General features: G+C 40.5%; 3 protein-coding genes across 3 annotated transcripts; all 3 read left to right on the plus strand.

The window, feature by feature from the left end:
* Positions 1-7,105: 7,105 nt before the first annotated feature.
* Positions 7,106-8,482, plus strand: Aspvir_008134 (phosphatidylserine decarboxylase family protein; the record flags this gene model as incomplete). The annotated part of the gene is made up of 2 exons (XM_043271310.1): positions 7,106-7,146; positions 7,198-8,482. The coding sequence occupies 2 exons, from the start codon at positions 7,106-7,108 to the stop codon at positions 8,480-8,482; spliced, it is 1,326 nt and encodes a 441-aa protein (XP_043127245.1).
* A 1,923-nt stretch (positions 8,483-10,405) lies between these two features.
* Positions 10,406-11,878, plus strand: Aspvir_008135 (putative sugar transporter; the record flags this gene model as incomplete). Its single annotated transcript, XM_043271311.1, has 1 exon — positions 10,406-11,878. One exon carries the CDS (start codon positions 10,406-10,408, stop codon positions 11,876-11,878), a length of 1,473 nt encoding a protein of 490 aa, XP_043127246.1.
* Positions 11,879-13,985: 2,107 nt separating this feature from the next.
* Aspvir_008136 (uncharacterized protein) lies at positions 13,986-15,448 on the plus strand (the record flags this gene model as incomplete). The annotated part of the gene is made up of 2 exons (XM_043271312.1): positions 13,986-14,564; positions 14,624-15,448. 2 exons carry the CDS (start codon positions 13,986-13,988, stop codon positions 15,446-15,448), a joined length of 1,404 nt encoding a protein of 467 aa, XP_043127247.1.
* Between the last annotated feature and the right edge of the window lie 968 nt (positions 15,449-16,416).

Genomic DNA, 16,416 nt, shown 5'->3' on the forward strand with positions numbered 1-16,416 from the left:
AGTCACTATAGGGTTTAGAATTCTGCTAATTATTATATTAAATATTATATTATTTCCATAGGGCATCCTATTATAATGGGATTCTATCTTTGATAGTGGCTAGGTAAGAGATATATACCTCTAGTAGTTCTAATAGGTTAGTAAATCTAGTAGCTTTACTCTAGATAATTAGTAAGATGTAGGTATAGAGGAAGTCTTTATAGATAAAATCTAGTAATAGTTAAGCTAGTTAGCTATGGATTCTATTAATAAATATAAAGAATTCTTATATACTTTAGTATTCTAACTAGATAGTAAAGAAATATTATACTACTACTTCCTTATAGAGTTATTCTAGCACAGAAACTAGATATAAGTAGAAGTCTTAAAAGTCTAACTATCTAGGTGTTTTAGTAAGCTTAGCCTTATAAGTCTATTATTTATTATAGTATATATCTATAAGCTAGGCTAAGACTATATAGATATAGTTTTCTTTATTCTTAAACTAATCTAGGTATTCTTTAAAGTATACCTCTAGGTAGTTAAAGAAGGTAATATATTCCTATATAGAATATATAGTAAATTACTTAATATTTACTAGCTTTTATAGTCTTTCTAGTCTTATAATCTTTCTCTTAATTTCTATAGTTAGCTCTAATAGTAGTCTAGTATTCCCTACTTCCTATCTAATAAGGTTATCCACCTCCTGATGTAGTATAGATATAGAATCTTTATTATAGTTTTCTTATAATTAAATTTCTATCTCCTAGATATATCTCCTAATTTCTACTTACCTAAGCTTTTACTTAAGCTAGTGTTCTCTTTCTAGAAGCTTATAAGTAATCTTATTATCCTTATTAGGGGTAGTGCTTATTAGTTACTTCCCCTTTTCTATATATTAGGCTTCTAATTTAGTAGGGGTATTTGCCCTTTCTGCCCTTTTAGGGGTAGATTAGTTATTTATATATAGTAGGTGAATGCTATTATAACTATTATCTAGTTATTTAGCTATAGATTCTATAAGATTAGTTAGTTCTTTATAGATAGGAATTATTCTTTCTGCTATAGAAGTAGATTTACTATATGGATTTAGGGTTCTAGAAGAAGATCTAGTATTAACTATTATCTTATAGTATCCTAATAGGCTAATTAGATTTTTAAGAGTGATTAGAACTATAAGATTAGCTACTAGGAGTTAATATTAACTAGTAAGATTAGTGTGAAGGGAGTAGATATCTATATATTACCTAAGTAAGAAGAACTAATTACTAAGCTATAGAATACTTAGCTAATTACAGAGATATATATAGTAGGTTATGTAATCTAATAGGTCTAAACCCTCCACACTGTTGGTGTTAGCTGCACACAGTGGTGTTGCAGTTTACTGTAGCCCTTAACACCTTATCTACTTAAGTCTTCTAGGATACTTTTATTCTAGTAAAGTAGTTTAATAGTTAGAATAAAACTCTACCTAGACCTTAGTTTAAAGTATTAGTACTAAGATAATATTATTTTATAGGGTCTCCTCCTAAGAACTTTACATCTAGGATATAGTACTATAGCTTATAGAAGATATATTATTATTACTTACCCTACTTAAATACTTCTAACTACTTATCTTTACCCTTTCTACTATATCTTAATACTTTCTTTAATATTAAGGTATAATCCACTCTTCCTAGGATATAAACCTTTAGAAATAGTAGTATATATATAAATCTTATAAGCTCCTCTTTATTTATTAGCTTAGGCTAGTTCTATAATACTATAAGCTTACTTATAGAGGGTCTTAGCCCTATCCTTATATATTAGTAGCCTAGGATTTCTATATCTAGGGTAAAGAAGGTGCTCTTAGCAGGATTTAGAGTTAATCTAGCCTATATAAGTTAGGGAAAATAGTGGTTATAAAGAAAGTTTATTATATTAGTTATATTATATACTACCCTAGTATTATTATCTATAAATTATTTAAATCTGACCTCCTATAATATAGTAAGAGCTGGTTTAGGGTAGGGTTTAGGAATTAGGCCTATAGCTAGATCCTTTAGCTTTAAGTAAGTTCTAGGAGTACCTATTAAGCCCTAGCCTATCTATAAGTAGTAATACTACCCTAGGATTAAATTAAAACCTATTTTAAATAAATACTTAGTTACTAGTAGTATAGCCTAGTAACTATTAGCAGCATTAACTTTAAAGAATACCTTCTATCTCTATTTTAATAGGTTAGAGATAATAGGCTTAATATAGTAGAGTAGGTAATTTATCTTAATAGTTATAGTATTAATTAGCATAAAATTATATACTATATAAAGCTTTCCTAAAGGCTTTCTTAGAAATTTTATATAGGTGCTCTAGGGTAAGATATATTTAATTATAATCCTAGTATTAATTATCTTTAGTAAGTTTTCTACCTATTATAACTTTTCTTTCTTAGTATAGAGGGGAAGTCTTACAGCTCTTAGGATAGCCTAAGGAAAGATTAGGATCTAGTATTTAATAAGTCTAGTAGGTGGTATATTAGTAATATATTTAATAAATAAATTATACTAGGTATAGAGTAGATTTACTATTATTAGCTACTCTAGAGAATACTTTATTACTAGTAATCCTAAAAGGTAGGAGTTCTTCTACATCCACTACTATACCTTATAGTAGTCCTTAGTAAGTCCTTAGTAGAAATTAGTAGGTTATATTATTATAGGGAATCTAAGATACCCTATCTCTTCTATTTCATCATTAATATTCTATAAGGCTGTAGTTATAGATATAGGAGGTGAGAGATAAGAATACTAATAAAATCTATCTAACTCTATCTCTCTTCTAGTCTTGTATATAATATTTTCTTCTATTTTATTATTTTCCCTATTTTTCTTATTTTTATAATTTCTCCATCCTATACTTTCTTATTAATTACTATAATATTCTACTAAAAGATAGGGAATTATAGTTATTAATATCTCTCTTATATGCCCTTGCTTCTTATTTTACTTCTGCTATATAGCCACTATAGAGGGTTAGATAGTAGGCTATACTAGTTTCTCTAATTAGATGAATTAGCCTTATAGATATCTTCCTCTATTACTTCTCTAATAATTTAGAGCAACTCAGATTCACCTTCTATATTAGGGTTATCTAGATTTTAATAGGATTAGGTAGAGGATGAAGCATATATTAGGTTTTTAACTTAATATATCTAATAGCTTAGGTCTAGACATAGGCTTCCTTAATCTCTTTAATAATAGTGGTTTAGTAGGTCTTTATAACCTCCCTTATATTACCTACTACATCTTTAATTATATAGGTTCTATGCTTATAGTTACCTAGTATTCCTATAGAGGATATCTAATATCTTCCTAGGAGTACAGAGTAGCCAGGGTTCCTATCTATAACTATTATAGCTATAATTTAGCTAACCTTATTAATTAATACTTATAACTATATAATAGTATTTAGTTAGAAATTATAGCCTGTAGCTACTTTATAGTAGATATTAATAGGTACTATCCTTACCTATAATTAGGCTGGCTGTAGGGAAGGGAAATCCCATGGGAAATCCCTTCCTATTAGGAAATGGGTATCCCATATTAATTTCCTATCCCATTTTAGAATTCCCATGAGATTTCCTATTCTTATCAAGATAGGATAGGATCCCTAATCCTTTAGTAGGAATGGGATGGGAAATTAATATAGGATTCCTATATTAATTAGGGAATCCCATATATCTAAGGGATAGGGAAATGGGAATCGGGAATCCCATTTATCTAAGGGGTTAGGATGGGATTCCCACTACTAAGGGTAAAAAGGGAAGAGAACTAGCCATAGGACTCCCATGGGAATTCCCTTCCCTTCCCAACAGCCAGCCTACCTATAATATATTAATAATATAGCAGGTAACTAAGTTTCCCTCTAAGCTATTATCTATAAGCATAGCCTTATAGATAATTATATATAACTTATTATCTTTAGTTATTACTTATAGATTTATGGTGGTATAGAAGAGGTTAGTAGTATTTAAGTCCTTATACTAAGGACTATTATTAGATATATTATTAGCTTAGGATAGATATCTAAGGTAGTAGATATATACTCTCTTTACTACCTTTTATTTCTTTTCTATAGGAGTTAGATATATTAATTTTATAAGTTTAACTCCTACTACTAGTATAATATCTATAAGCTATACTAGACTAATATTAACTTAAGTACTATTAATAATATATCTAAGATCTAGTAGGTTATCCTCTAGACCCCTTATATATTATTTCTCCTAAGGCTTTTAGATATGGACCTAAAGAGTTTCCTTAATACTATCTAACTCTATTTCTACTCTTATATACTTCTTACTATTCTCTCTAAAGGTATATACCTACTATAACTTAATTAGGGTATTTATAGATTAAGAGATTCTAATATTAATAAGAGCTATTAAGCCTAATAGGATAGTATTAATATAATTAATATCGTCCTAATCCTAGATAGATTTATCTTCTAAGTTAATAAAGTAGATATATACTAAATAGCTTAGTTCTATTATAGTAATAGTAGCTAATATAGTACTACTAACTAGTTCTATCTAATACCTTAAGTCTAATCTAAATACTCTATCCTAAGGTTTAATAGGCTAAGAAGACTTAGGAGCACTATAGAATATTATAGCTAGTTAGAAATAGTTCTAACCTTATTCTTAGAATTAGTTTATAATCTCCTACTAAAGCTGTTACTATTCTTCTATAGGTAATAGAAGGTTAGTATAGCTAGGTATAATATATCTAACCTAGCTATACTTAAAATATACTCTCTAACCCATACCCTATGGTTACTATAGTAGATGGTTTATAGTTAGTAGCTAATATAATATATTAAATCTTACTAGCTAGTCTGCTAATATTTTAATAACTTTATTCTAATTATTTAGTATATTAGTAAAAAGCTCATCTTTTAACCTAGAAGTAGTAATATCTTATATAATTTAATTAGTCTTATTATCTTTATAGGCCTTTACTAGCTATATTATATCTTTAAGTTTTACTAGCTTAGATAACACCTTCTAAATCTAAATATATATATTTAATACTTTCTATATAGTTATATCTGTAATACCCCTTATAAATATAAAAGTAATAGTCTAGTCCTATTTATTTAGTATTACTATTATAAGCTCTTAAACCTTATTAATATACTTATATAGCCCTTTCTATCCTTACTTTAACTCTAAAAGCTTTATAATAGTATTCTAGGTATAGTTATCTTACTCTTATTTAGGGAAGTAGGTTTAGAGGTGCTTAGCTAATTTTTCCTAATCTTATTAATTATCTTTCTTAAGGGTTTATCTAAATTATAAAGTAGTATTCTATAACCTAATAAAGAGTATTATAGCTATTACTAGTTTTCTATCTTCTAGATTTAAGTTAACTCCTGCCTATATAAACCTATATTAATTAATATATAGGTCTATATCCTCTCTAGGCCTTCTAGAGAAAGTAGGTTAACTTAATATAGCTATATAGTATATACTTACTCTTAGTAAGTAATCCTCTTATAGTATTAACTATAGTTAAGTATTTAATAATAATAATATCTATAGACTCTTATATACTGATAATAGTTAAGGGATAAATTTAGAATCTTTATAATTAGAAACTAATAGTATAAATAAATAATTAGTAGTAGTAGTTTATAGCTACTCTAATATACTTTCTTTACTAGTAAATTTACTGCCCTCTATCTTAATAGGAAGGAGGTTATAATATATAGTCTACTCTAGAGTAGATTTTAGAAGGGATACTAAATTAGTAATTATTACCTTAGGCTCTACTATCTTACTTCTAGGTACTAACTATGCTAGCTAGACTCCTAGATAGATTAATAAAAAGAGATCTATTTTTAACAAATTAATAGTATACGAGGGAAGTTGTAGATAGATTTTAATAGTTTTTAGAATAAGAATTAATAGAAGAAGACTATCACACCCTGGGATCTGTCTTTACTGTTCCTTTTCTAGTTAATGACTTTAGGAGTAGAGTAATATAGTCCCTAGACTATATCTAATACTTACCTAGGGCCTACCCTCTGTGGTAGCCTTCTATATACTAATCTAGATATATAGTAATATATAATATAATAATCTAATCTAAGATTAAGGATAATCTAAAGATAATATAAGATTAATAAATAGTAAAGATAGAAGTAAGGCCTATTAAGAATATATTCTTAATAATAAGAGAGTAACTAATAAATTAGACTAGTAAACTTATACTTAAGTAAGTTATTTATATTAAATATAAAGAACTAAACTAAGATCTTTAGATATAATAGTAATAAGTATCCTTATATATCTAGAGTTCCTCTTATTTAGTAGATATATAGGTAGGTAAATAGTATATAGGTGGTATATTTATATACTATATTTAATAGTCTTAGCATACTATTTATATACTATATTAGTCATGTGATCTAGGTGATGATTAGTTATTATTATCTTATTATTCTGCCCACCACATCTGCCTTACCTTGCTGTGGCTTCATTAGTGCTGTAACAAAGACTAGATTAGTAGAAACTTAGATAGAATAATTCTATAATAAACTTAAATATAATAATTAATAAATAGCTCTCTGTAAATCTCCCTTTAGTATATAACTAAGGATCTATAGCTAAATAAATATAAAAACTAATAAGAAGAAACTACCTAGACTTCACTTAGCCTAGCACTAGTCACTAAAATATAGTATATAGTAGGGAAATAATAATTCTGCTAGTATTCTAATAATATTAATTATAGTAGTTAGATACATAATAGAGGATAATCAGAATATGGAAAGGTTATAATTTCATAAGAGCACAAGTATGGATGAGTCAGCCCTGTTTGCACTGTTTGCATTATCTCCCACCACAGTACAGAATAGTACCACTACTTTAGGTCATAGCTTGGCCATGCTTGTTTCTCTCCATAATTAACTCTATCACTATGACATCACCCTCCTGTCACCATATAAACCCAGCTTCGTCAACACACACACTTCTTTCGATCTCAGCACATTCTCATCCACTAGAACAATCATTCAATCTGCCAAGAGACTGTATTTCCGATTTCTACTGCACAACAGACGCTCCTAGATTAGTGATACCATGGGCAACAAGCACGATCATGATACTCCAAAGCTGCATCAGTGAGCATTCGCATCATCAGTTGGCTAAGCAGCTGTGAACTGACAAACCAGCGTTGGAAAATGGATGCCCTCGAGCCACGCTGCCCACCAGGAATGGCTGGGCGGAGTCATCACTCACGTCGACAAGCACAAGTCCCATGAATTGCACCCCGTTCTGCAAGAATTCAAAGAACTGATCGAATCGAATTCCCGCGTCTACTTGCTCATCTCCGCCATGTTCGCCGAGATCCCTCACAAACGACCATACAGTACCGATCCGACAGGCTGCGCTCAGATCCGCGACTACCACCACCTCCTGCAAGTTTTGAACTACCTTCTGACCACTGCGCCTAGCTGGAACGATTTTTCTCATCGCGTTGGTCTCGTTGGTCTCCCGATCAATGCAGTGTTGGACTGGAGCATGGGTACGCCTAGCGGCTACGCCGCGTATCTGGATCCCGAAATCAACAGGATGATCAAGAAGGTCCTCAATGCGTGGGGAGACTACCTCAAGTCTCCCGAGTCTGCCTCGGTCCTCAACGACACTTCCAGCGGCTGGTTCGGCTCCACGGCCAGATCCGATCTGGAGGAGGTCGGTAACGTTGGCGAGACCAGCCATTCCTTCGAGGATCTGTACGTTTGCGACCCTTCCGTAAAGTACCACGGATTCAAATCGTGGGACGACTACTTCACTCGTGTCTTCCGCGAGGGCGTGAGACCCGTCGCGTCACCTGAGGATGACACCGTCATCGCAAACGCATGCGAGGCGCAGCCCTACAAGGTGGCTCACAACGTCAAAGAGCGAGACAAGTTCTGGATCAAAGAGCAACCCTACTCAGTCCGCGATATGCTGAACCACGACGAGTTCACGCCGCAATTTGTCGGCGGAACTGTCTACCAAGCGTTCTTGAGCGCACTGAGCTACCACCGCTGGCATTCGCCTGTTAGCGGCAAGGTGGTGAAAGCATATGTCGTTGAAGGGACCTACTACTCCGAGCCGTTGTTTGAGGGAGTAGGGGATCCGTCGCCCCATCAGATCGACCTGGCCGGCCAGGTCACCGCCCAGGAGTATAACAGCGCCACGGCGACGAGAGCACTGATCTTCATAGAGGCAGATCACCCGGCCATCGGCCTTATGTGCTTCATGGGTATTGGTATGTGCGAGGTTTCCACATGCGAGATCACAGTCAAGGAGGGTCAGCGTCTGAAAAAGGGCGACCAGCTCGGTATGTTCCACTTTGGAGGGTCGACGCATTGTCTGCTCTTCCGTAAGGATGTCAAGGTGGAGGGATTTCCGGATCCTTCAAGAGGTCGGAACATGCCTGTCCGAAGTCATCTGGCAAAGGTTCAGCCTTAGCTGCTGAGTTGTATATAGCATGTTTCGTACAAAAGTCCGTATGGTGGGTTCGACCTTCATGGAAATTGTGTACATACGTACTGGCAAAGCATGAATCGTACATTTTTGACGACTATATACTCACCACGATCTGCGGTCAGAAGTTGTTGATCTCACAATGCAAGGGCGATCATGACCCTTGCTTAGACACACGCAATTGTACGCAGCAACGTTGATCATGTTAAGCTATATCTGAAAGATGTATAATCAATCTACAGCCAGAAACCCACTTCTGATGCAAACACGAAACACGATGTTGATCGATATATCCGCAAGACATAGATCATCAACAACAGTCCACACTGCTGCACATAACTCGAAGGACAAGTACGACACTGTCTTATATGGCCAGACATCCACATCATGATCAACAACAAAATACTGCCTGTAGTTATCATTCAGCACATATAAATGGATTGCGAGCCCCCTCCAATCCTCGCCACCAGTCAATATCACTTCAATATCCCCCTCTCTTAAGACTCTCATAGATAGTACTCACAATGCACTCCACAACTCTCATCACAACTACTCTCACCCTTCTGGCCATAGTCTCTGCAAAATTGACACCTATGGCACCGTTCTCAGCATCTTCCAGCTCGATCCTGGCGGCCCCCTCCACCCCAATCTCGGTCCATGCACCAAGTCACCCAGCTCGGTTCGTCCAGCGCGTATTGCCGTCGTCTATGGCCCTGGCATCCTCCATGTCGTCGGCTACTCCTTCTGCTGTATTTCAGGCCCGTTGTAATTCGCTGTTCAGTTAGCTAACAGTTGGTGTAGACTCCTTCCTCGAAGTTATGGTGATTGAGACGTGATATTGGCGGGTTTGGTTTGAAAGACAGATGCGCTGAGTTGGATATACCTTCTGAGATCATGTATGTCTTGGAAAGGCTGATAGAGGATGCAAGACGGTTGGAGAGATGAAGATTCGTATGTTTAGCTAGTGTGAAATGTCCATGGCATCTGTTCCAGAGTACCTTATTTTCCTGGTAGATACTAGGTCTCACTGGAGGTGTTGACGATTCACTGTAGTATTGAGAGGGCTGGATAGCAGCGGCCTTGCCACCAGACCACCTAGCTGCCCTCAGGCAGACAGGGGGATATTAACTACCAAGTACCTCCAGTCCCTCAAGTCTAAGGATTTCATAGAGCTTCTTTTTCTTGTTTCGTCATTTCATCGGCTCCACCATGTTGGATGGCAGATTCCAGTGACACGTGAGCAACTGGCTGTCAAGAATCACCCAGGGTGCTGCCCCCTGGCACACATACAAGACGCTGGAGCTCTCTCCTAAGAGTTTATTCAGAGAGCCTATCCCCCTCACAGTGTTTGTTGGACCCCCCAGACCACCATCAGATTTTAGTCAAAACAGGGCCACCACGAGAAGGTAGCTGATTGGTTTAACCAGGCCCTTTCCTGGTCCAGGCTGCATGAGATAAAGGCAGGGTACTACCCGCCACCTATACTTAGTTGAGGGAGGTAGCACTCACGTAGTTGCCTGAGGCCCCTTTCATAGAGCTTCTTAGGACCACAGAGTTCTACTCTAAGATCTACACTCCTAAGTTGTCTACTCAGGGCTCCCTGAGCCATATGGACCGCGGATTACTGAAATACTCTAAACCCCTAGGCCCTCCCTCTCCCTTCTTTTTCTCCGTGGTATCATATTAACATGAAATGGCGATATAAAGTACACTAGAGCAAGCATATCTGCTAATTCAGAGGTTTGTTGATCTCAGACAAGGCTCCAATCACGTCATTCGTATTTGACGCGGGGCTGAAAATCTTCATCCATCGTGCAGAAAATGTCCATCAGTCTTCATCTTTTTCTTCTTCTTCTTCGCCATCATATTCAATCCATTAAATTCATCAAATTCACCTGGTGAATCAAAATGGCAGACGATCAAAACAAACTCACTGATTACCGGCTCAACGCCGCGACACTCAACACCGCCATCCAGGGTATTGGCATGGGCGCCTATCAATGGCAACTCTTTATCGTCATAGGTTTTGGCTGGGCAAGCGACAATCTCTGGCCGATCGCGACCTCGCTCATCCTGGGCCCTGTTACATCGGAATTCCACATCTCCAATCCGCCATTCCTGACTCTAGCCCAGAACATCGGCCTGCTAATTGGCGCCCTATTCTGGGGCTTCGGTTGCGACATCTTCGGCCGCCGCTGGGCCTTCAATCTGACCATCGGCCTGACCGCAGTATTCGGGCTCGTGGCAGCCGCGTCGCCCACCTTCGCGGCGGTATGCGTCTTCACCGCGCTGTGGTCCACCGGCGTGGGCGGGAACCTCCCCGTCGACTCGGCCATCTTCCTCGAGTTCCTCCCGGGCTCGCACCAGTATCTCCTCACCGTGTTGTCTGTGCACTGGTCGCTCGCCCAGCTGCTGGCCACTCTCATCGCCTGGCCGATCCTAGGCAACCTCACCTGCCCCAATGAGGAGACCTGCACCCGCGCCAACAACATGGGCTGGCGGTACTTCCTCATCGCCATGGGCGGGATAGCCCTTGTCATGTGCCTCGTCCGCTGGATTTGTTTCACCTTGTATGAATCGCCCAAGTTTCTAATGGGCAAAGGCCGCTACGAAGACGCTGTGGCCGTCGTCCACGAAGTCGCCCGCCGGAATGGCACCTCTGCCACCTTGTCCGTGGACGACCTCATCACCCCTGCAACCACCGCAGACCAGGCCACTACTACCGGGACAAACGTCCTCATCCGCCAACGACTGGATCATCTGACTCTTGGTCACATCCGAGCCCTCTTTGATACCCCCCGCCGCGCCTGGTCCACCTCGCTCCTTATCGTCGTTTGGGGCCTTATCGGCCTTGGCTTTCCCCTCTACAACGCCTTCCTGCCCTACATCCAGCAGACCAAGGGCGCCGAATTTGGCGATGGCTCGACGGCTCTGACCTACCGGAACTCGCTAATCATCGCCGCGGCAGGCCTACCTGGCTCCCTGGTCGGCGGCGTGCTAGTCGAGATACCCTACCTCGGCCGGCGGGGCGCCATCAGCTCATCCGCCGTGCTGACGGGTGCGTTCCTGCTAGCCTCTACAACGGCCATGTCGTCTTCTGCCCTGCTGGGTTGGAACTGCGCCTATAGCTTCACCAGTAGTATTCTCTACGCGGTCCTCTATGCGTACACGCCCGAGATGTTCCTGACCAAGGACCGGGGAACGGGGAATGCATTGACCGCGGCAGCGAATCGGGTGGGCGGGATCCTGGCGCCGGTGATCGCGCTCGTCGCCGATCTGAAGACCAGTGTGCCGGTGTATGTGAGCGGGGGTTTGTTTGTCGTTGCTGGGCTGGTGGTTTTGCTGATTGGATATGAGTCGAGGGGGAAGACGAGTTTATAGCGTACATACTCGCAGATACATAGAATTCAGCTAGACTTGGATGATAAAAGTTGCTTCTTGACTTGAATCAACTTATAATTCTAGCAAGAGAAAAGGAATAGCCCAAAGGGTTCTGGCGAATGGGAAATACTCTAGGTTCTTGTATTGCAGTAGGGTGGCAGGCAAGCTAGGGAGTAAGCAAGAGCAAAGTGAGAGCAAAGTGAGAGCAAATAGAAAGAAAAGAGAAAGCAGAGAGAGGAGGTGGAGGATGAGAGCAGTAAAAGAAAGAGGTGAGAACAAACTTAAAGTCATCCACAATCCCAAAGAAGGAACTGAACAAACACAACTAGAAAAATAAGCACAATACATCACCAGACAACAACATCAGACAACAGCAATCAATCAACCATAAAGTGACGGCGATAGCACTCTTGCTCTGCCTCATGCAAGTGGAATGTGCATTTCCCCCAGTACTCATGCATAGGCTAATGAGCCGCCACCCCCGCAACATAGTTCAACAGGTCATACAGAAACTCTTTGGGCAAACCGGCTGCTCCCACCTCAGATAGCCATCTTTCATAATCTCTTGCCAGCAGACTGACCAGAAGATGGCAAATAGGCGACCCCGAGCCGGTCTTGACATACAGATACACCACAAACTCCCCCCGGCAGCCTTTGCATCTCCTCAAGAACCCTCCTCGTTTCAGTCGCATTAGCGCCGCAGTTCGTCGAGCGGTCTTCTATCAGAACACGGCATGAGCTCTGGATCCGCGGTGCATCGAAACACCGCATGAGAATGCGGTGGAGGACCTGTGCTTCTGGCAGTCCGTCAATCTCCGGGAGGAGGTGCGCGTAGCATGGATCGTTGGCGATCGCTTCGTAGAGATGAGGTGTGGAATGGCCGATTCCGCCACAGAGGACTAAGGTTTTGATTGCTGCTGGGTTGTTTTCTAGATACGTGAAGACTTTCTCTGCTATTAGCAGGATGGTGGAGACGCAAAGAATGAGGATGTTTGCTAGTGGAGGGGAGGTGAAGGGATTTGGTTGAAGGCAAGAAAGTGTGCGAGAATGTTGATGTCGCTAGGATCTATGGATGGTGTTATGAACTTTAGATTCTATGCTATATAGATCAAGATGATCTGAGAGATGCTGGTCTATGGTCAGAATGAGTAGATGAAGCTGAATCAATTTAATCCACTTGTGGCTCTGGGGTGATGAGAGATGACTCCACTTGTGGGTTGAATTCCTCCGCCATAGGCCTAGGAGCTGTATAGCTGTAGCAAGGCCTGAGATAAACAGATTCTCATAACAACAGGGGTAAGAAAGTAAATACTCTAAGAATCATCACTATCCTTATGGCTTTATGGATGTATCAGACTCTCACTCATATTAACAAATAATTCATCATTAGGGGTTTTTCTGGATTCTGGAACAATGTCAACAAAAGTTTCCTATCAGAAGCGATGATTTCCTGTCTTGAACCCAATATTGATATATTATTGCTGACGAGTATAGAATTGAGCAGCAGAAACACGGCATGTATAACTGGTTAATGTCGAATTTCTGACAAGGACAAGAGGAGAGCTGTACTCTTCTCAACAGATCCTGATGGGCTTGCTACAAAGCAATTGCCTCGACCTCAAGCGTCCTTGATGGAGAGAACTAGCAGTGATACCCACATAGCCTTTCTTTCTTGCAGGTCATCAACTCAACCTTGCTTGCTGTTGTGGCGATTGTCCCATGTGACCTCGTCTAGGTCTCGCACAGTAGGTAGATGCTCTACACGTCCTCTTTTGTCTCTCTCAAAGACACGCCAAATTGAAGATGCCTTGTTTATTTCCGGGCTGTCAATTAGGCCATATCCATAGAGGTTAAGCACCTTGATTTGACGGCAGTCTCCATTTAATGAATCGACTTTCCAGGCAACCTCCGTCAACAAAACTGATACTAACGAAAATCTCAGTGAAATGAAGCCATCAGTGAATTTCAAGGCAGTATTGAGCCTGAGGCAGTCTAATAGTTATGGGTATGTAATCTCACAGATTTGACACCTCTCTCACTAACCATCCTTCATCTCTCTCCCCAGCTATCGTGCTCAGAACCTCGATAGCACGTACTCGACGCCAAAATGGCGGTCGAAATCCTGGATTTCCCCGTCGAGATACTCGAAATGATCTTCTTCGAAGCCATCCATCCGTGGGAAGACGACATCGACAAGATTATGGACTATGAGACAGGCCTCTGTATTGCTCTCACGTGCAAGAGATTCAACCTCGTTGCTCGACATGTGTTGTACCGCCGCATCGAGCTGGGCACGCCAGATCTTGATCCTGTCAGCAAACCGACTGAAGGACTGTTACAGACTCTGTCCTTCTACCCCGAATTGCAAGCCACGTGCCAGTCCTTCCAAATTTACCTCGGACAAGGAGCCTTTCAGCAAAAGACATTCAAAACGATCAGCAAGCTGGTGTCTTTGCTTCATCGCGTGCGCGTCTTCGAAGTTTCGGGAAGCAACGGCCATCCGTTAACGTGGCTGCTACTCCTGAAAGCCATACAGATGGAGACTGTGGAGGAGATCCGGGCTGGTGACTGCATTGTACCCCCTCGAGATGCATCGAAGATACGAAGGCGAGATGTCTGGGCCGTGAGAATGGCTGCGCTGGGAGACAATATTCCTGGAAACGTTGCAGATTTTCTCGACACTCAGGTGAGCAGTGGATATATGCACGTGCATTCCACAACGTCAATAGAGCTGACAGTGCAAAGAATGAAAACGGAACACTCCCTGTTATCAAGACCGCGAAGTTCAACGGATTCAGCCAGAGCCCACGACTACTGCAGGAGATCCTGACCTGGTTCACCGGACTCGAGCATTTTGCCTTTACATACAGTCGCCCGTATGCTTGTTACATCATCTGGAGCTACGCCAACCTCGAAGCGGCCCTCAACCGTCACAAGAAGACGCTGAAGTCAATTCAGGTCCACCTGCCCGGGTACAGCTGCGTTGGCCTCTTCGACCTGAGAAACTACACGAATCTGAGAGTTCTCAAACTCTCATTGCACAACATTGTACCTGAATCGCCCGAGGCCGCCGCGGCCACACTCCTTGCACCGAATCTGGAGCTATTAGTGCTCGACTTCTGGACGCTCGTCCGCGTGAAGGCCAAATACAACTGTATTGAAAAGCGTGACGAAGAGTGGTTAGTGCAATTCGGAGAACATGCGTCCAAAGTACGAAAGTCTCTTCCCAGGGTGCACGCCAAAATCCCCGCATACGCGTTTCAAGGCACCGAGAAGGAGCTTTGGGACGCCCGCTGCACGTTTGAGACTCTCGACAATATCCAGGACGAGCTGCAGGGATATGGTGTTGACTTCACATACGACGACCCTCCTGTCTCAAGAGAAGAATTTCGGGAATGGATACGCGAGAAGGACGAAATGGACTTGCTTGGGGGGCTTTGGAGATACATGAACCGCTATGCTGCATACCACTCAGACGAATCAGATTCGGGGTTTGAATCTAACACACTTACCCAGGAATCTGCAGACAAATTGGATACAGAGGAGGCGGAGGAAGAGACCCAGACTTGATCACGTTGTCCAGCATTAACGTAGCAGATTTTGACGAACTTGTGCTTTTCAGCTTTATGTGTCATAATATCTTTGGAATGGGATGTTTTCTTTATGAAATTAGGCACAAGGTGTGTAATTTGGCTATTGGGAATATGTAAAGTCCATACTATGTGAAATACAAATATTTGTACTTAGTAGACAAGACACCCTGTTCTCTCTTTACTCTTATCATTCCTCTGTATTCAGAGAGGCAACACGAAATTCTGCACCATTAAGAAAAGTATAGTATGCACTTGAAGTCCAGGTCGGTTGACGGTATGACATAATAGAGGATCCTCTGTTGTCGAGTCAGTTGCCGGAAGGGAAGTGTATGGATGTTTAGGGGAGAGAAACGTTGTTCATTAGGCTTCTGGCTTAAAGAAGACATGTAGATCTTGTTGTGAGCCTCTGGTTGAGGACTTGAGAGTTATACTGCAAAGCCATCACTTCCATATAGACTAACACAGCCTAGTAATATTCCAGGAATTCAATGGGCATGATAACAAGGTGGTCTCAACATCGGAGTGTTCATCTCTCCATATCCTCCGACAAAACGCCTCCTCTAAACAGCAGACGAGCAGATAAATTTGGTAATCAAATTCGATCAGTTATATTCCTCTGTCTCTGCTGCAATTCTATACCCATTATCGGTAATATGTCAATGATGAATTCAAAACAGGAATCAATCACTTGCGATATGAAAATGACCTGGGCTGTGCGGTTGGGATATATGACATCATCGCGATCAATACCTAGATCAGTCCTAAGACAAGATCTGAGATACTCATCCTGATATCAACTAAAGTAAGAGCATCCACAACGGTAGCTGTCATCTACGCCAAATAAACAATACTACCTTTCTTGCATGATGTACCTTAATCGCCACCAACCCCACTCTACATGACACGCGGTGCGATGATATCAACCATGGAAGTTGGACGCGTCAG

Source organism: Aspergillus viridinutans, assembly GCF_018404265.1.
Source record: "Aspergillus viridinutans IFM 47045 DNA, scaffold_6, whole genome shotgun sequence".
NCBI lineage: Eukaryota > Fungi > Ascomycota > Eurotiomycetes > Eurotiales > Aspergillaceae > Aspergillus > Aspergillus viridinutans.